Here is a 21,223-nt window from a genome sequence, read left to right as displayed (position 1 = left end):
TTCAGGTGCTTTCTATTTTGGTTGAATCATTGTGTAACTTAGTTACTTGTATTACAGTTACTTTTATAACTTAGTTCCATTTCAGTAAGTTCACTATTTTCATAATTTAGATCTATTTCAGTTCATATAAGTTCACTATTTTCATAATTTAGATCTATTTCAGCTAATCATATAACTTAGTTACTTTTGTGCCTCAGTTCCATTTCAGTTACTTACATAACTTAGTTCTATTTTGGCTTAGTTATTGTGTAACTTAATTACTTGTATTACAGTTACTTTCATCACTTAGGTCTTTTTCGGTTTAGGTACTGTTCAACTTTGTTGCATTTGTTACTTGTGTTACAGTTACTCTCATAACTTAGTTCCATTTCAGTTATGTATGTAACTTACATAACTGAAGTTATATAGGTTCCATTTACATAAGTTTTTTACATAATTTTCAGTTACTTATATAACTTAGCTATTTTCATAATTTAGTCCCATTTCAGTTTTCATTTTAGTTACTCTTTAACTTGGTTGCATTTGGTTACTTATAGTTGCTTCCATAATTTAGTTGTATTTCAGTTACTCATATAATTTTGTTCTTTTCATAAATTAGTTGCTTCCATAATTTAGTTCCATTTCAGTTACTTGTATCTTAGTTACTTTCATAAGTTAGTTACTACTGTAATTTAGTTCATTTTATAACTTAGTTACTTGATCTCAGTTCCTTGAGTAACTTAGTTACATTCAAAACAGTAATGGAAGTAACTAAGCTTCAAAAGTAACTAACAGGTTTTAAAAATTACATTCTGTAACTTGGATTTGCTTAGAAGCTGATGGCAGGAAGTGAGCTGCCATAGAGTTGCCTAAAAGGGCACAGTTGGCTTGGTCCTTCAACTTTATGATGATTTCCAGCTGGAGCAAGCAGACAGGAAGTGGGGTTACGGGCCCACAGGAAGTCTTCCAAACTCTATGGTTGGCTCTCGGGACTCCTTCTCTGGCCGAAAGCACACGGCGAGGCGCTGAAAGGCCATAGAGAAGAAGAGGAAGGGGTGAACAGCCACTTCCAGTTAAAAATGGCCTCTCTAGGATTTTTCTGGGTCCTCCAGAACTGCCACTCTATGGCATATCCTGCACAAAAAGTCCTTTATTCCCATAGAACTGCATAGTCTATATGGCTCTGAATATGAATAATATCAATAAGGGGCTTGTACTATATTTAACACTCACTTCCAGTTCATATGTTCTCTCTAGGAATTTTGAGGGTCCTCCAGTACTACTACTCTATGGTGTATCCTGCATAGGAAGTCCTTTATTTCCATAGAGTTTTGTCCCATACTTAGCCGTCACTAATAAAACAAAAATGGATAAAGTATAGAAATTAATATGTAAAAATAGAATAAAATAGATATAGAAATAAAAGAATAAAATAGATAAAAATATAAAGAAATAGAAAATAAGAAATAATAAAATGGAATAAAAATAGTATAGAGTAAAATGTAGAGATGGATAATAAAATAGATAACAAAACAATAAAAATAGATAATGAAATAGTTAAAATATATAGAAATAGACAATAAGAAATAATAAAATGGAATAAAATAGATAATAATATAGAATCATAGAATCAAAGAGTTGGAAGAGACCTCATGGGCCATCCAGTCCAACCCCATTCTGCCAAGAAACAGGAATATTGCATTCAAACCACCCCTGACAGATGGCCATCCAGCCTCTGTTTAAAAGCTTCCAAAGAAGGAGCCTCCACCACACTCCAGGGCAGAGAGTTCCACTGCTGAATGGCTCTCACAGTCAGGAAGTTCTTCCTCATGTTCAGATGGAACCTCCTCTCCTGTAGTTCCATTGCGTCCTATCAGAAAACAGGCTTGGTCCCTCCTCCCTGTGACTTCCTATCCTATATTTATACATGGCTATCACGTCTCCTCTCAGCCTTCTCTTCTTCCGGCTAAACATGCCCAGCTCTTTAAGCCGCTCCTCATAGGGCTTGTTCTCCAGATCCTTGATCATTTTAGCTGCCCTCCTCTGGACACCTTTCAGCTTGTCAACATGTCCCTTCAATTGTGGTTCCCAGAATTGGACACAATATTAAATATGTGGTCTAACCAAGGCAGAATAGAGGGCTAGCATAACTTCCCTGGATCTAGACACTATACTCGTATTGATGCAGGTCAAAATCCCTGCATATAAATTATAGAAATTTTGCATCCAACCAACCTGTTTCAGGGATCCTGGGGTCCAGATTAATTTATATCCCATGTAAATTGGTATGCAAATGAAGGAGGAAGCACTTATGAGATACCCGACGGAGACACTCCAATCAGGATATTGATAATCAAACAGTGTCAAAGGTGGCTGATCCAAGAAGGAACTGATGATGATGAACTGGATCATTAAAATAATGAAAAGGAAATAATTAAAAACATTTAATTAAAACGATGAATTAAAAATGAAAACAATTTAAATAACTAAATCTTTTAAATTATTTTAAATAATTAAAGACAATCAGTTAAAATTAATTAAAATTAAAAATAATATAAGTAAAATAATTAAAAATAAACATAATTTATAATTGGGTTGTTGTAGGTTTTTTCGGGCTATATGGCCATGTTCTAGAGGCATTCTCTCCTGACGTTTCGCCTGCATCTACGGCAAGCATCCTCAGAGGTTGTGAGGTCTGTTGGAAGTAGAAAAATGGGTTTATATATCTGTGGAATGACCAGGGTGGGACAAAGGACTTTTGTCTGCTGGAGCAAACCCATTTTCCTACTTCCAACAGACCTCACTACCTCTAAGGATGCTTGCCATAGATGCAGGAGAAATGTCAGGAGAAAATGCCTCTAGAACATGGCCATATAGCCCGAAAAAACCTACATCAACCCAGTGATTCTGGCCATGAAAGCCTTCGACAATCTAATAATTTATAATTAATTAATTAATTAATTAAAGACAATTAAAAATAATCAAAAATCAAAGTTATATTAATAAAATAGTTAAAATAATTCATTAAAAACAATACCAATTAAACATAATTAAATATCTGTAGTTATTTAAAACAATTGAAAATAACTGAAAATCAAAATAATTGAAACCAAAAAATTAATTAAAATTAAAAGAATTAAAAATAATTAAATATTTTAGTTATTTAAAAACTTAAAATAATTGAAATAAATTAATTAAAATAAATAAATTAAAAATAATCACATTATTTATTCTTCCAATACTCACCGCAAGGAAAGCTGGGCTAATGGCAACCCAGCAAACTTGCCAAAAAATACCCGGAGTAAATCCCAGCATAGATTTCACATCTTTGCAGAATTGCTGGATGCCTGGAAAAAGAAGGAAAATGGGTGAAATGTAGCTCAGAGGACTACAAATCCCATCTGTTCTTCATAGATGGTGATGGCGACAACAGTGTTGTTACCTACATATATGATGAAGTTGTCGACATATACCATGATGTTTTCGACGTATATAAATGTAGAATCTATTGGTTTAAGCTTGAGGTTACAATAATGGACACTAGATATAGCCGTTTACATAGAAAAAGTATATTTTCTACTCTTTTCAAGAACTCTATGGCAATATAAGAAATAATATTCTGTATTATTGGATTTTTCGAGAACAGTATAAATAACATTTAGAAAATAATATTCACTATTTTTAGATTGTAGTGAATATTACCAAAAATATATCACAAATAATATTAAATGTTTTAAGATTTTAGAGAATAATATTAGAATCATAGAATTGGAATATATGCATTATGCTGTATTAGGGAAATGACAATCAAGTGAGGCTAAATAAAAAATAACGTGTTTTTTAAAAATCAGAAAACAAAAGAATAAATGAGAGAAAGTATTTATTATTATTATTATTATTGATATTTCGGGTTTTAAAAAGGAATGATAATATTTAAGGAACAATGAGATAAAATACTAATAGTAAAAATAGTAATAGTAAAAATAGTAATAGCAAAAATAATAATAGTAAAAAGGTTAAAAAGAAGTAAAAATAATACAATTTAAGGAACAGTAAGATAAAATAAATAATACTAATCATAATTTGGCTTTTACCGTAGAACCAGGAGACGGCAATGGCTTCCAGGAAGACGATGGCTAAAATGGAGCATCCAGCTCCGAACTCTTCCAAGAGTTTCACTACATATGACCCTCCCTGGAGGTGAAGAAAATAAGATTAATATTGTAATTTAGGGAGTATATGCATTGTGCTGTATTAGGGAAACATATATGATGAAGTTGTCGACATATATGATGAAGTCGTGTACATATATGATGAAGTCATCGACATATACAATACAGTCATCTATGTATATGATGGAGTAGTTAACATATACAATGAAGTCATCAATATACACGATGAAATTAACAACATCAACATATAGGATAAATTTGGCGACATATACGATGTTGTTGACATATAGAAGTAATTGACATATACAATGAAGTTGTCTACCTATACAAAGTGAGGGCAGCTACTCACATTGGTAAGTGTAGCCAGAGCCCCCAAGAAGGAGGTGATGATGAGTCCGAGGACGAAGACCTCCCTTTGCTTGCCCAGCGTCTTGGGATATTCATCCATGATGGCGGTAATCACGGCCTCCAGGCCCCCAAACTGGGAAAGGAAGGGTTATGTGAATACCTGAGACCCTAATTGGGCTCCTAGAGGGAGATGTAGTCCTAGAAGTAGAGAGAAAGCTCCAACATTTGGGAGGAACCACCAGGAAGCTTCCATCTCTACCAAAAGATCTTGATAAAGTCTATCTAACCATCAATCTATTAATCCATCCATCAATTCATCCATCCACCTATCTATCCATCTGTCTATCCATCAATTCATCTATCTAACTATCTATCTATTTTCTTTAATACTAGACATGATGGCCATGTATAAATTATGTGAGGGGATGTCATAGGGAGCAGGGAGTAAGCTTGTTTTCTGCTTCCCTGGAGACTAGGACACAATGGAACAATGGCTTCAAACTACAAGAGAGGAGATTCCATCTGAACATGAGGAAGAACTTCCTGACTGTGAAAGCCGTTCAGCAGTGGAACTCTCTGCCCCGGAGTGTGGTGGAGGCTCCTTCTTTGGAAGCTTTTAAACAGAGGCTGGATGGCCATCTATCAGGGGTCTTTGAATGGGATTTCCCTGCTTCTTGGCAGAATGGGGTTGGATTGGATGGCCCACCAGGTCTCTTCCAACTCTAGGATTCTATGATTTTACTAGCTTGAGGACCCAGCGATAATTTGGAAAAGGCATTGTTTGTTTTAAGAAGTTTGGTAATATCTCTGGATGCAGGGTGAACTACAACTCCTGCGTGGGGGAGGGTATTCTCCCCTAAACCCCTCCAGTATGTTATGTTGGCCTGGGTTATTTGAAAAGCCATTGTTTGTTTTTGGGTGTTAGTTAATATCAGTTTGGTAATTTGTAGCTCTATTTCTTAGAAAAAAGACAGTATTTCCTTTTTTTAAATGAATACTCCCATTAGAAAATGCATAAGGATGTGGGTGAACTGCGATTCCCAAAATCGTGGGCCAATCACCCCAAACCCCACCAGTATTCAAAATTGGCCAGGTTGGGTCTGTGTGCCTAGTTTGGTCCAGATTCATCATTGGCTGGGTTCAGAGTCTCTCTGGATGCAGATGAACTACAACTCCCAGATTTCCAGAGCAATCACCCCCAAACGCCACCTGTATTCACAGTTGGGCATGTTGGGTCTGTGTGCCAAGTTTGGTCCAGGTCCATTATTGAGGGGGTTCAGAGTGCTCTGGATACAGGGTGAACTACAACTCCTGTGCAGGTGGGTCATCCTCCCTCAACCCATCCAGTATGTTCTGTAGGCCATTAGAATTCTGTGTGCAACATGTGTTCAAGATCCACCATTGGGTGCTTCAGAATGCTCTCTGGGTGCAGGGTGAACTACAATTCCCACGTGGGTGGGTTAGTCATCCCCCAAAGTCTTCCAATATATTACGTTGGTCACCAGGGTTCTGTGTGCCATGTTTGGTCCAGATCTGTCATTGGTGGGGTTCAGAGTGCTCTGGATGCAGGATGAACTACAACTCTCACACGAGTTGGTTGGTCCCCCTACAAACACTTCTAGTATATTCTGTTCGTCACCAGGGTTCTGTGTTCGAAGATTGGTTCAGATCCATCATTGATGGGGTTCAGTGTGCTCTGGATGCAGGGTGAACTCCAACTCCAACGTGGGTGGGTTAGATCTCCAAACACTTACAGTATGTTCTATTGGTCATGGGGGATTTGTGTCCCAAGTTTGGTCTAGGCCTGCCATTTGTGGGAGTCCCAGGTCTGTGGAAGTGGGTGAAGGCACTCCAAATCCCATAATCTGTGATCCATCCTCACCTATCCATCAATTCATCCATCCATCTATAGATAGATAAAGATTAGATAGATAGATAGATAGATAGATAGATAGATAGATAGATAGAGAAATATATGGATGGAGAGATGGAAGGAGGATGGAAGGAAGGAGGGATGGATGGATAGATAGAGAAATATAACGATGGATTGAAGGAAAGAGATGGATGGAAGGAGAGTTGGATATATAGAGAGATAGAGACAAATATGGATGGACAGCTGGAAAGGGATGGATGGAAGGAGGGATGGATCAATAGATAGAGAAATATATGGATGGAGAGATGGAAGGAGGATGGATGGAAGAAGGGATGGATAGATAGAGAGATATAACGATGGATTGAAGAGATGGATGGAAGGAGAGTTGGATATATAGAGAGATAGAGACAAATATGGATGGACGGCTGGAAAGGGATGGATGGAAGGAGGGATGGATTGATAGATAGAGAAATATATGGATGGAGAGATGGAAGGAGGATGGATGGAAGAAGGGATGGATAGATAGATAGAGAGATATAACGATGGATTGAAGAGATGGATGGAAGGAGAGTTGGATATAGAGAGAGATAGAGACAAATATGGATGGACAGCTGGAAAGGGATGGATGGAAGGAGGGATGGATCAATAGATAGAGAAATATATGGATGGAGAGATGGAAGGAGGATGGATGGAAGAAGGGATGGATAGATAGAGAGATATAACGATGGATTGAAGAGATGGATGGAAGGAGAGTTGGATATATAGAGAGATAGAGACAAATATGGATGGACGGCTGGAAAGGGATGGATGGAAGGAGGGATGGATTGATAGATAGAGAAATATATGGATGGAGAGATGGAAGGAGGATGGATGGAAGAAGGGATGGATAGATAGATAGAGAGATATAACGATGGATTGAAGAGATGGATGGAAGGAGAGTTGGATATAGAGAGAGATAGAGACAAATATGGATGGACGGCTGGAAAGGGATAGATGGAAGGAGGGATGGATCGATAGATAGAGAAATATATGACTGAATGGATGGATGGATAGAGAAATAAATGGATGGACAAATGGAAAGACAGGATGGATGGAGATAAATCAGATAGATTGATATATGAGTAGATGGATAGATAGATGGATAGATAGATATGATAGATTGAAAACTAGATAGATGGATTGAACAGAAACAATTGTCCTACCGTACTATCCAGTCCCAAGGTGATCATCATGAAGAAGAAGATGATGGCGAAGAAGGTTGATCCGACCATGGTGGCAATGGCTTCTGGGTAAGTAATGAAGAGGAGGCTGGGACCTGGAGGATGAAAAAAAATTCAATATTGTTGAATATTATATGCATATCAACAGATGTATGTTACGCAGGTGTGTACCTTTGTCCTTTGCCACATCCTCCACTTCCACGTCTCTCATCTCGGCCATGTATCCCAAAACGGTAAAGATGACGAAGCCGGAGAGGAAACTGGTGAGGCAGTTGACCAAACTGGTGACAATGGCATCACTGGGAGGAAAATAGATTCAACAAGTTTTCGTCATTGAGCTTCTTTCGGGAGGGCTTTCTTTGTAAATCAAGGCTAGATGATTCCACCCCCACCCCCCACATTCCAATTCTATCGAATTACGAAGGTGGTGGACTCTCCATACAAAATCGATCAATTGAATCAATTGATCGATTGATTACCGATAACAGTTATTGTGGAAAGGGTTATAGCTGGCCAAAGCGAGGAGGACTCCAAATCCAGGACCCAAAGAGAAGAAAATCTGGGCTGCGGCATCAACCCAAACCTAGAAAAGACATGAAATAAATGAATTTTGTCCTTGCCCGTTCTGGATTTTAGACTGAAATTTACCTTCCAAAAGCCATGCATGTGTCTATGTGTCATTTGTCCGAACATTACCTTCCAAAAGCCAGATTTTGTGGGTCTTATAAAACCCTCTGAATCTCCCATTTTGTTGTGACACTCATTAGCTTTTCATCAAAACCCAACTGTAATTACCAAGAGGAAACTCCCATTGTGTTTGTCTCAAAGCGAAAGTCGCTCAGATATGCAAATGAGATGTGTAATTCAATGGATAATTTGCACTTTCAAGGGAGAAGGTTGTCTGTTGCTCCACCTTGCAAGGAATACGTTTCTAGTACTTTGTTTTGTTTGTTGTTTATGGCTGTCTCACACTTACGGCAGTGCTAGTGAGCTTCTCCCAGTTGGGCTTCAAGTAGAAGATGATTCCTCGCCAGGCTCCTGGAAGAGTCGCGCCGCGAATCAAGAGGATGAGCAAAACGACATATGGGAAGGTAGCTGTCACCCAAACCACCTAGAGATAGGAAAGTTGGGGCTGCGTTGAGTTCAATGTAACTCAAACACTGGGGAAGTCAACAGAATTCAATTCATCAAATTGGGCAAATCAACAGAACCCAACTCAAACATTGGGCAAGTCAACAGAATATAACAACAACAACAACAACAACAACAACACTTTATATTTTGCACTATCTCCCCAAGGGGACTCAGGGCGGATCACAGTACACATCCACGGCAAACATTCAATGCCATTTGAAAAGACAGGACAGAGACAGACACACAGAAAGGAGGTATGTTGTGTCGACATCCAGCTTTTTGATGCCTTGGAGGTTGTGCTCGAATCCAGCCACAGGGGAGTGCTGTCGCTCCATCCTCCAGAACCTAACTCAAACATTGAACAAGTCAACAGAACCCAACTCAAACATTGGGCAAGTCAACAGAATATAACAACAACAACAACAACAACAACAACACTTTATATTTTGCACTATCTCCCCAAGGGGACTCAGGGCAGATCACAGTACACATCCACGGAAAACATTCAATGCCATTTGAATAGACAGGACAGAGACAGACAGACAGAAAGGAGGTATGTTGTGTTGACGTCCAGTTTTTTGATTTCTTGGAGGTTGTGCTCGAATCCAGCTGTCGCTCCATCCTCCAGAACCCAACTCAAACATCGAACAAGTCAACAGAACCCTACTCAAACATTGGGCAAGTCAACAGGCCCAACACAAACATCGGAGAAGTCAACTGTTGTGGTTCAGCCAGCTGATTACAACGAGGGGGTTGCTATTCCAGGGTCTGGGAGAGTGGATGGGGTTTTAAATGAGGGAAATGAGGGGAGTTTAGATCCTGTCTGTGAGAATGGGTTTGAAAATGAAACTACCTCAGAATCCAACAGACAGGGAAATGCACCGGCTGATGAAGACTTTTCGCTTAGTTGTCTCATAGCAAACCCCGATAAAGAGTTGGCTTGGCAAGAAAGTTTGCCTGAAAACACACCTAAAGTCAACAGAAATCTCACACTTCATCTTAGGGAAGAAGCAAGCAAATTAATAAGGTCACAGAGACTGTAAGAAACAGCAGCATGAGAGACTCACAGGCAAGGCAATCAAGGTCACAGGCATGACTTCATGGCTTGTGGATCTCAAATCAGAGAGTGGTTTCCTTTAGAATTCAGATCAGGCAACACTGCATAACAGTGAGGATCTCAAGTCTTCTTTTCAGTTCATGTTTTTTGTCTAAGTTCTTGGGATTCTGGATTAATGTTTTAAGAAGGTTCTATAGTCTTGCTTTCGGGTTCATGTTTTGATTCTTATGCTCATGTTCTGATTCCGGTTTTTCCTGTACCTTGTTTTATGGAACAGATTTGGACTATTTAGATTATTGCCTTTGGAGTGTTTTTTCCTATTGCCAGTTTGGATTGGCTTATTACTTGTTGACTATTTTTCCCATTACCTATAGGATTTGCCTTACTTATTTCTTATGGCGACTTTTCCTTTTTATATGTATTTTTCTTACCAATTTTGGATTCCTGGCTGGTGTTGAGTGCAAGGTGAATTCTGGCTGATGTGCAACATCAACAGAACTCAACTCATCAACTCAAACATTGGGCAAGTCAACAGAACCCAACTCAAACATCAGGCAAATAAACAGAACTCAACTCAAACACTGGACAAGTCAACACAACTTAACTCAATAGCTCAACTCAGACACTGGACAGCCCAACTCAACCCACCAATCCAACTCAACAATCCAATTCAAACATTGGACAACTCAACTCAACAACTCAACCGAAACATTGAAAAACCCAACTCAACTCGGCTCAACTGAATCCAACTCAACCCAACAACCCAACTCAACCCAACTCAAACATTGGAATATCCAACCCAATTCAGCTCAACTGAATCCGACTCAACTCAACAATGCAACTCAAACATTGGAAAACCAAATCCAACCCAACTCTGCTCAACTGAATCTGACTCAACAATACAACTCAAATATTGGAAAATCCAACTCAAACATTGGAAAACCTAACCCAACTCAACTCTGCTCGACTGAACCCAACTCAACCCAACAATCCAACTCAAACATTGGAAAACACAACTCAACCCAACAGTACAACTAAAACACTGGGAAACCCAACTCAACCCAACAATCCAACTCAAACATTGGAAAATCCAACCCAACTCAACTCAGCTCAACTTAATCCAACTCAACTCAACTATGCAACTCTAAAATTGGAAAACCCAACTTAACAACCCAACCTAAACCTTAACCAGCCCCAGCCAAGTCAACAATTAAACTCAACTCAGCTTTAACAACCCAACCCAATATTGTCTTTGTGGGATCTGAACCACTTCCTACCTTCCCGGAGGTCTTGACCCCCTTCCAAAGGCTGAAGTAGACAATGGTGAAGATGAGGAAGAGGCAGAGGAGGAGCTGCCAACGGATCTCGCCCACATCATCAAGGCCATCGGAACCTTGTAGGGCAAGGACCTTCCGCCTGGAGGTAAGAGAAGAACTTCCTATGGAGATATGAGACTGTTAAGGAGTCTATGGGCAGTTGTAGTCCTCCAAATATGAAGATAGTCCTCAAAATTGGGGTAAAGCACCTGTAAGACCTTGTCTTGGGTGCATAGGAAGCATAGGAGATACCTCAAGAGGTTCCTCAACCTTCTTGGAAAATCTGTACTTATATAGAGGAAAGCAATTGAAGTTGTAGTCCTTGGATGGAGGTATCTATGGATCGAGAGACCTCTTATCCCAACTCTAGATATTTCAAGAGCTTCCTCAAACTTTTTGTACCTTCTTTATTGCTATAAGGGAGAATAATGTATTTGTAGTCTTCGGATGGAGGTCTCTATGGAGGTCTCCCATTCCAACTCTAGGCATCTCAAGAGCTTCCTCAACATCATGGATCAACTGCACTTCTATATAAGAAAGCAATGGGATTTGTAGTCCTCAGAAGGAGGTATCTATGGAGCCAGAGGCCTCCTATCCCAATATTATATTACAAATATATTGGTCATATTATTATTTGGACTATATTGGACATATACTTATTATTACTGTGTTAGGTATATATTGGATACATTATTGATATTATTAAGATATTGATTAAGAATATGTATTGGTTATATTTTCATTATTATTATTATTATTTTAGATATATATTGGACATTATTATCTGTAATCTATGGCACTGTCCCAGGTCTAGGTATCCCAAGAGGTTCCTCAACCTTTTTGGACCTTCTGGGTTTCCTTAGGGTAGAACAATGGGACATATAGTCCTCAGAAGGAGGTCTCTATGGAGCCAGAGGCCTCCCATATCAACTCTTAGACATTCCAAGATGGCTGACTCACGTGTAGAACTCCTCAGCGGGGGACTTGGAGGCGTTTCCCCAGGTGTCATTGTAAGTGGTGCAATCCGGAGTGTTCCAGGGCTGTCCGCACTGGGCCCATGGGAGGGTCAAAGTGAAAGAGGAATAGAAGTAGAACAAGGCCCAGGCGATTATGGTGTTGTAGTAGAAGGAGACGTAGAGGTTGATCACACAGATGGCAAAGCCGATTCCTAGAGAATTTGCATATATGTGTAATGAGATGTGTAACGGGGAACCAGGAAGGTAAGGAAAGGAAGGATAAAAGAAGGAAGAAGGGAGAGGGGGAAGAAGAAATAAGCAGGGGCAAAAGGAAAGAAAGGAAGGAAATGGAAGGGAAGAAAGGAAGGAAGAGTAAGTAAAGGAAGAAAGGGAAGGAAAGAAGGAAGGAAAGGAAATGGAAGAGAAGGAATAATGGAAGTATGGAAAGAAGAAAATGGGAGATGAAAGAAAAAGGAAAGAAAGATATAAGAAGAGAGAAAGGCAAATAATGGAAGCGAAAGGAAGTAGGGGAAGACGGAAAGGAGAGGAAAGAAGGAAAGGATAAAATAAGGAAAAGGGAGGAAGAACAAAAGGAAAGAAGGAAAGGATAAAATAAGGAAAAGGGAGGAAGAACAAAAGGAAAGAAGGGAAGCAAATGGAAAGAAAGAAAGAAAAAGTAAAAGAAGAAATATTATAGAAAGGAAATAGGGAGGAAGAGAAAGAAAGAAAGAAAGAAAGAAAGAAAGAGGGACAAAAGAAGGAAAGAGGAGGGAAAGGAAGAATGGAAGGAAGGGAAGGAAATGGAAGGAAAGAAAGAGAAAAGAAGAAAGAAAAAAAGACAAAAAGGAATGGAAGGGAAGGAGGGAAGAAAGAAGGAGGGACAAAAGGAATGAAAACAAGATGGAAAGGAGCAAGAAAATGGAAGTGCAGGAAAGAAGGAGTGAAGGAAAAGGAAAGTTGGAAAGGAAAAGGGAAGAAAAGAGTGGGGAAAGGAAGGAAGAGTAAAGGAAGAAATAAGGAAGGAAGGAAATGGAAGAGAATGGAAGGAAACAGGTAAAAGGATGGAAGGAAGGATTAAAGGAAGGAAATGGAAAGGAAGGGAAGAAAATGGAAGGAAAGGAAGAAAGGGATAAAATAAGGAAAAGGAAGGCAGGGAGGGAGTGAAGCAAAAAGGGAAGGAAGGAAATGGAAGGGAAAGGAAGGGAAAGAAGGAAGGAGGGAGGAGTGAAGGAAGGAAGGGAAGGAAGGAGAAGGGACAAAAGGAAGGAAAGGAAAGATGGAAAAAGGAAAGAAGGAAAGGACGAAAGAAGAAGGAAGGGAAGAAGGACAGATGAAAGGAAGAAAAGGAGGAAGGGAAGAAAAGGAAGAAATAAGGAAGGATGAAAGGAAGGAAATGGAAAAGAAGGGAGGGAAAAGAAGGAAGAAGGGATGAAAGGAAGGGAAGGGGAAGAGAGAAAGAAAGTCAAGGAAGAAAGAAGGAATGGCAAAGGAAAGGAAATGGAAGGAAAGAATGAAAGCAAGGAATGAAGATATTCTCTACCCTTTCTTTTGTTGCTCTTTCCTTCCTGAAGAATGGGAGGAAGAAAGAAGGAAAAGGGAAGGAAGGATATCTATCTATCTTTTCATCCATCTATGTATGTATCGGGACCTGAAGGTAGGTAGACCTCTCTCAGGTCTATCACTCTATCATGTCCCCCTCTCTCTATTCATTTATCTGTCCATCCATCTAGTCTATCTGTCAGTGTGTCTGTCTATCTATCTATCTATCTATCTATCTATCTATCTATCTATCGAGACCTGAAGGTAGGCCTCTTTTAGGTCTATCACTCTATCATCTATATATCTGTTCTGACCTTTGAAGATAGGGCAGATGTGTTTCCAGATAGGGATGGCCCCCAGTCGGTGGAATTGTCCCAAGGAGAGCTCCATGAAGAACAAGGGGACCCCCCCAAAGACTGCCATCAATGCGTAAGGAAGCAGGAAGGCCCCTAAAGAGGAAGGGGAAGAGGAAGAATAATTATATTAAATATAATAATAATAATAATAATAATAATAATAATAATAATAATATAGAGCGGGGAAGGGGGAACCTGAAAGGTCTCATCCCACATCCAGGATACACCTCTCTAAAGAAATATAATAATAATAATAATAATAATAATAATAATAATAATAATTTATAATACAATAGCCCAACTCAGACATTGGACAGCCCTACTCAACCCAACAATCCAATGCTACAATCCAATTCAAACATTGGACAACTCAACTCAACAACTCAACTGAAACATTGAGAAACCCAACTCAACTCAGCTCACCTGAATCCAACTCAACCCAACAACCCAACTCAAACATTGGAATATCCAACCCTAATCTGGTAGAGGAGGTAAGGGAACCTCCAGATCTTTCCAAGGTCAACGTATATATAAAATAAATATAATAAATATAATAATACTAATAAATATATAGGAAATATAATACTAATACTAATAAATATACATATAATAGATATAATGCTAAATATAATTATAAGAAATATAATAATAATAATAATAATAATAATAATAATAATAATAAATATTGACCCCCTCCATTCTGGTAGCAGATGTAAGGGAACCTCCAGACATTTCCGAGGTCAACGGCAAATCCGATGACGGACAGCAGGAAGTCTGCCTTCTTCCTCCATTTGTCCCTCCCGAGGGGAAGGGAAGGGGCCAATGCGGGGTCAGTACCGAGGTCATGGGTCACTTCTTCTCCAGAGGACGGTGACGTCATCACGACCCTTCAATTGAATGGAAAGAAGGGGAAAAGCATTGTAATGAATGGAAACGAATTGAATTCATATTGTTAAAATTACTATTATGACCACCCAAATGATAATGTAATATTACAATTATATTACACTATAATATAATAAATAATAAATATAATAGAATGAATATTATTAATTTATTTTATTCGTATTGTATTTCTTGAATACAATAAAAGAATTGAATTCATATTGTTAAAATTACTATTATGGCCACCCAAATGGTAGTGTAATATTATAATTATATTACACTATAATATAATAAATAATAAATATAATGAATATTATAATAATTATTTTATTTTATTAGTATTGTATTTATAAACATGTTTATTATATGTATTATTATATTATATTAAGACATTATTATATTTTATATCTATAAATAACATGTTTATAAATACAATACTAATAAAATAAAAATAATAAATACAATGCTAAATATAACAATACTAATAAATATAATAATTTAATATAATCAATATAAAATATTAAATATAATATAATATAAAATAATTAGTATAATAAATATATTTATGAATACAATGCTAATAAAAATAAAAATAATAAATACAATGCTAAATATGACAATACTAATAAATATAATAATTTAATATAATCAATATAAAATATAATATATAATATAAAATAATTAGTATAATAAATATATTTATAAATACAATACTAATAAAATAACAAATTCAATACTAAACGTAATAATATGAATAAATAAGTATAATATTACATATAATAATAAATATAATACTAAACTATAATAAATATAATAATGATAAATAATAATTAATATAAGAATAATAATGAATATTGAAAAATGAGCCTCCAGACCTTTCTGAGGTTAATGTATATATTATAATATATTAGAATAATAATAATATAATAACAAATGTAAATCTAAATATAATAATAATAATAAAAATAAAAAGATTTATATAATATTTATAATACTATAAGTATATAATTATATAGTTGTAATGTAAAATTATAATTAAATTACTTTATTTAATTCCATTAACTAATCATTGCAATGTAAATTATAATTCTAATTTTACAATTAAATTAAATTGAAAATGAATTCGTGGAAACTTACAATTGTAGTTATGATGTACTCTATCGATCTATCGATCTATCGATCTATCGATCTATCTATCTATCTATCTATCTATCTATTAAAGCATTAAAATTATTAATATTTAAATGATTAAACACAAAACTAATTTAAATCATTCAATTTATTAATATTTATATCATTAAGCATTAAACGATTAAAATAGAACTATATATAATGATATAAAATAATAACATAATAAAAACAATAATATAAAATCAAATATATTCATTCAAAGTATTAAAATTATTAATATCTATATCATTAAATTTCAAGCATTTAAATAATTGCATAAAATTATTAATTTTTAATTCAAAGCAGTAAAAGTATTAACATTTAAAGCATTAAAACGATTGAAAAATAATAGAACTGGAAAATACTCAGCATTTAATCCTCAGCTTCCAAGCGTCTTCTCCTTCCAGAATCCGATTGGCAATGAAATGAATTATTATGCCATGATCTCTATATAAAGATAAAAGGGGGACCCCTAGAGGTCATCTAGTCTGGCCCTCATTCTCCTATATAGAGAAATATAGTAATAGGAGGCGTAGTAGTAATAATATAATAATAATTTTCAATGGAAGTCTATATTCCAAAAGAAAGTTAGGAGGGTACCCCTAAATGACATCTAGACTGACCCTCATATATTATTATTTTATATTATTATTTTCTAATATTTTTCTAATATTATATTATTGTTGAAGGCTTTCATGGTCGGAATCACTGAGTTGTTGTGAGTTTTCCAGGCTGCCTGGGCATGTGGCAGAAGCATTCTCTCCTGAAATTTCTCCTGCATCTATGGCAGAGGTTGTGAGGTCTGTTAAGCATTAAATGCTAATCAAGGTGGCCAATGGCAACATTCACAGTTGCCTCACACAGACAAGAGTTCTTTGTCCCACAGCCTGGACATCTTTCCATAGATATATATAAACTCCACTTGCCTAGTTTCCAACAGAGAATGCTTCTGGAACATGGACAGACGGCCCAGAAAACTCAGAACAACCCATTATATTCCCATTTTCTAATATTATATTTCTATTATTATTTACGAATAATATTTTATTATAGTACTAGCTGTCCCCTGCCACGCGTTGCTGTGGCCCAGTCTGGTGATCTGGAAAATAAAGTAATGAGAAAGTGTTGGTTTCTAATATATGTAATTCCTTTCTGCTTGTGGGTAAACAGTATTTCTTGTTGTTTCTTTGTCAGTGTTGACGTGGAGAGTGTCTGGTTTGCCTACTCTGGAATATGCAACATATCATAGTCCTTCTTTAAGGGTCTCTTTCAAATCTGTGATACTATATCTATCTATATTTATCTATCTATCTATCTATCTATCTATCTATCTATATTTATCTATCTATCTATATTTATCTATCTATCTCTTTCAAATCTACGATACTATATCTGTGGGTGTGAGAGAGAGAATCATATCTATCTATCTATATTTATAACTGGATGGCTCTCTGCCAGGAGGGCTCTGATTACATTTTCTTGCCCTGGCGAAGAGAGTTGGACTGGATGGCCTTAAGTATTTTCTGTTGGTCGTGGGGGTTCTGTGTGGGAGGTTTGCCCCATTTCTGTCGTTTGTGGGTTTCAGAATGCTTTTTAATTGTAGTGAACTATAAATCCCAGTAAATACAATTCCCAAATGTCAAGGTCTATTTCCTCCAAACTGTGTTCATATTTGGGCATATGGAATATTCGTGCCAAGTTTGGTCCAGATCCATCATTGTTTGAGTCCACAGTGCTCTCTGGATGTAAGTGAACTACAACTCCCAAACTCAAGGTCAATGCCCACCAAACCCTTCCAGTGTGTTCTGTTGGTCATGGAAGTCCTGTATGCCATGTTTGGTTCAATTCCATCATTGGTGGAGTTCAGAATGCTCTTTGATTGTAGGTGAACTATAAATTCCAGCAACTACAACTCCCAAATGTCAATGTCTATTTCCCTTAAACTCCATCGGTGTTCATATTTGGGCATATGGAATATTCGTGCCAAGTTTGGTCCAGATCCATCATTGTTTGAGTCCACAGTGCTCTCTGGATGTAGGTGAACTACAACTCCCAAACTCAAGGTCAATGTCCACCAAACCCTTCCAGTTTTTTCTGTTGGTCATGGGAGCCCTGTGTACTAAGTTTGGCCCAATTCCATCATTGGTGGAGTCCAGAATGCTCTTTGATTGTAGGTAAACTATAAATCCCAGCAACGACAATTCCCAATTTTTTTGAGTGGAGGACATAAATTGGACTGTTAGGTGTCTTATGTCCAAATTTGGTGTCAATTCCCCCAGTGGTTTTTGAGTTCTGATGGTAGCACGAACGAACATTACATTTCTATTTATATAGATTATTTTCTATTATTATTTTATTAATATTACTATAATATTATTTTCCATTATTTTATATTATTTTTCTAATATTGTATTATTATCTATTATTATTGTTTTCTAATATTATATTCCATTATTATAGTACAGTGTACTATATTATTATTATTTTATATTATGTTCTAATATTATATTTTTATCTATTATTATTTTCTAATATTATATTCCATTATTATAGTATAGTGTACTATATTATTATTATTATTTTATATTATGTTCTAATATTATATTATTATCTATTATTATTGTTTTCTAATATTATATTCCATTATTATAGTATAGTGTACTATATTATTATTATTTTATATTATGTTCTAATATTATATTTTTATTATTATTATTTTCTAATATTATATTCCATTATTATAGTATAGTATATTATTATTATTTTATATTATGTTCTATTTTTCCTAATATAATATTATTATTACCTAGAAAGATGACCATTGCAGTCAATCACCCGTCCTTTTCCAGGCCAACAGGTACCTAGAGGCCAGTTAGACCTATTATTAATGCTATTGAATGCCTTGTCAGATCCATTTATAGGTGAGTCCATTGACAAAATGCCCAAAGCCATTCAGAACAATAGATACACACACACATATATAGACAAAGCATAATCATATTATATATATAAAAAAAATTATATATATATATATATATATATAATATAAAATTAGAAAATAATATTATGAAATAACAATGTAATAACAGATAATAATAATAATAATAATAATAAATATAATGGAAATTAATATTATAAAACAATGAAATGTAATAATGTTATGATATAATGTCATATAATATACTAGAACATAGTAAAATATCTATATAAATAAAAATGTAATGTTCGTTTGTGGTTCGTTTATAGTTATTATACTATATTATAATTTTATATTATATTTTATATTATTATTTTTCAATTAATTTTATTACTTTATTACAACACCATTTCCATTATTATTCTTATATTACTATTATTATAAGATATTATTATCCATTATTACTATATTAATGTTATATTACATTATTATTACTATATTTCACTATTATTATTTTATAATATCATGTTCCATTTTTATATTGTATTGCATCCTATTATTCTTATCTATTATATTATTGTATTACATTATTTTCCATCATTATGAAATATTATTTATTATTATAGTATATTACAATATTATTTTGTATTATTTTCCAACATCTTACATATTATTAAATATTTTATATCATTTTCTACTATTATCTATAATTATATTATATTATGTTGTTGTTGTTAATTCGTTCAGTCGTCTCCGACTCTTCGTGACCTCATGGACCAGCCCATGCCAGAGCTCCCTGTCGGATATTATATTATATTATTACTTATTTTCCATTTTCTATTAATACATTATATTACATTATATTATTATCATTTTATTATATTACTTATAACATAAATATTATAAAATAATATTTTATAAATATTATTTTATAATATTTTATAAATATTATAAAATAATAATATAATGTGAGATTATTTTACATTATTTACCATTATTACTATATTATTATATCATTATTTTGTATTGTTAGTATTGCTATTTTCATTATCTTCTATTATTATTTTACTGTATTATTTTGTAATATTATTTCCATTATTATTATATTATATTATATCATATTAAAATATTATTTTATATTATTATTATATCACTATTATTTTCCATTGTTTTCTATTATTACTATATTATTATATTATTTTGTACTTTATTTTTCATTTTGCTATATTATATTACATTATTATTATTATTATTATTATTTTAAAATATTATATTCTATATTATTATTTACTAATAATATTTTCTTACCTTCTTTCTTACCTTCCTTCCTTCCTTCCTTCCTTCCTTCCTTCCTTCCTTCCTTCCTTCCTTCCTTCCTTCCTTCCTTCCTTCTCTCTTCTGAGAACAATAATCATCATCCTGATAATCCAAACTGACGTCTTTTCATTTGTCTTTATTCATTCATTCGTTTGTTCATTCGTTTTTCCTGGAAGGCTTTTCAAGGATGATTGATTTGATCCAAGAAGGAAGGAAGGAGGGATCCGAAAGCTCAACTTTCTTCTTTCTTCTGTTTTTTCATTCTTTCTAAAACTTTCGCATTTTAGCATCAGATAGATAGATAGATAGATAGATATAGATGAATAGATAGATAGATGGTTGAAGAGATAGATAGATGGTAGATAGATAGATGATAGATAGATGATAGATAGATAGATAGATAGATAGATAGACCTAAGAGAGGCCTACCTTCAGGTCCCATTACATACATTGATTGAAGAATAAATAGATAGCTAGATAAGTAGACAGATGAAGAGATAGATAGATGAAGAGATAGATAGATAGATAGATAGATAGATAGATAGATAGAGTGATGGACCTAAGAGAGACCTATCTTCAGGTCCCGAAACATGCATAGAGAAATAGAAGAATGAATACATAGATAGATAAGTAAACAGATTGAGAGATAGATAGGCGAGGAGACAGTTGGATGTATAGATAGATTAGATAGATAGACAGATAGATAGATGGTAGAGAGATGGACCTAAGAGAGGCCTACCTTTAGGTCCCAATATATATATAGAGAGAAGAATGAATAGATAGATAGATAAGTAGATGGATAAAGAGATGGCTAGATGGATAGATAGATAGATAGATAGATAGATAGATAGATGAAGAGATAGATAAATGATAGAGCGATTGACCTAAGAGAGGCCTACCTTCAGGACCCAATAGAGACATAGATAGATAGATAGATAGATAGATAGATAGATAGATAGATGAATAGATAGATTCATCTATCAG

At 35.0% G+C, this 21,223-nt stretch overlaps 1 protein-coding gene across 2 annotated transcripts; it reads right to left on the bottom strand.

Moving 5' to 3' along the window:
* Positions 1-143: 143 nt before the first annotated feature.
* On the bottom strand, positions 144-20,316 carry LOC132780907 (sodium-dependent serotonin transporter-like). 2 transcript variants are annotated; one of them, XM_067473598.1, is made up of 14 exons: positions 20,231-20,316; positions 14,641-14,837; positions 13,909-14,043; positions 12,060-12,267; positions 11,061-11,199; positions 8,569-8,703; positions 8,072-8,175; positions 7,764-7,891; positions 7,575-7,687; positions 4,501-4,632; positions 4,074-4,173; positions 3,226-3,326; positions 2,215-2,382; positions 144-1,004 (listed from the first exon to the last, which is right to left on the bottom strand). In XM_067473598.1, exons 2-14 carry the CDS (start codon positions 14,828-14,830, stop codon positions 924-926), a joined length of 1,734 nt encoding a protein of 577 aa, XP_067329699.1. In that variant the 5' UTR covers positions 14,831-14,837; positions 20,231-20,316; the 3' UTR covers positions 144-923. The 2 variants fall into 2 exon arrangements, with proteins under 2 accessions (XP_067329699.1, XP_060640757.2); XM_060784774.2 differs by lacking the exon at positions 20,231-20,316 and adding an exon at positions 16,371-16,420.
* Between the last annotated feature and the right edge of the window lie 907 nt (positions 20,317-21,223).

This window comes from Anolis sagrei, chromosome X (assembly GCF_037176765.1).
Source record: "Anolis sagrei isolate rAnoSag1 chromosome X, rAnoSag1.mat, whole genome shotgun sequence".
NCBI classification, from domain to species: Eukaryota; Metazoa; Chordata; class Lepidosauria; order Squamata; family Dactyloidae; genus Anolis; species Anolis sagrei.
This window is presented reverse-complemented; position numbering and strand designations above follow the sequence as displayed.

What these genes read in the sequence shown, in the direction of transcription:
- LOC132780907 (XM_067473598.1), bottom strand. Translation starts at nt 14,830, where the DNA reads ATGACGTCACCGTCCTCTGGAGAAGAAGTGACCCATGACCTCGGTACT. An exon ending in GGATGTGGCAAAGGACAAAG is followed by an intron (nt 7,688 to 7,763) that starts GTACACACCTGC and finishes TTCATCCTCCAG; the next exon opens with GTCCCAGCCTCCTCTTCATT. An exon ending in TGCCGTCTCCTGGTTCTACG is followed by an intron (nt 3,327 to 4,073) that starts GTAAAAGCCAAA and finishes TTCTTTTTCCAG; the next exon opens with GCATCCAGCAATTCTGCAAA.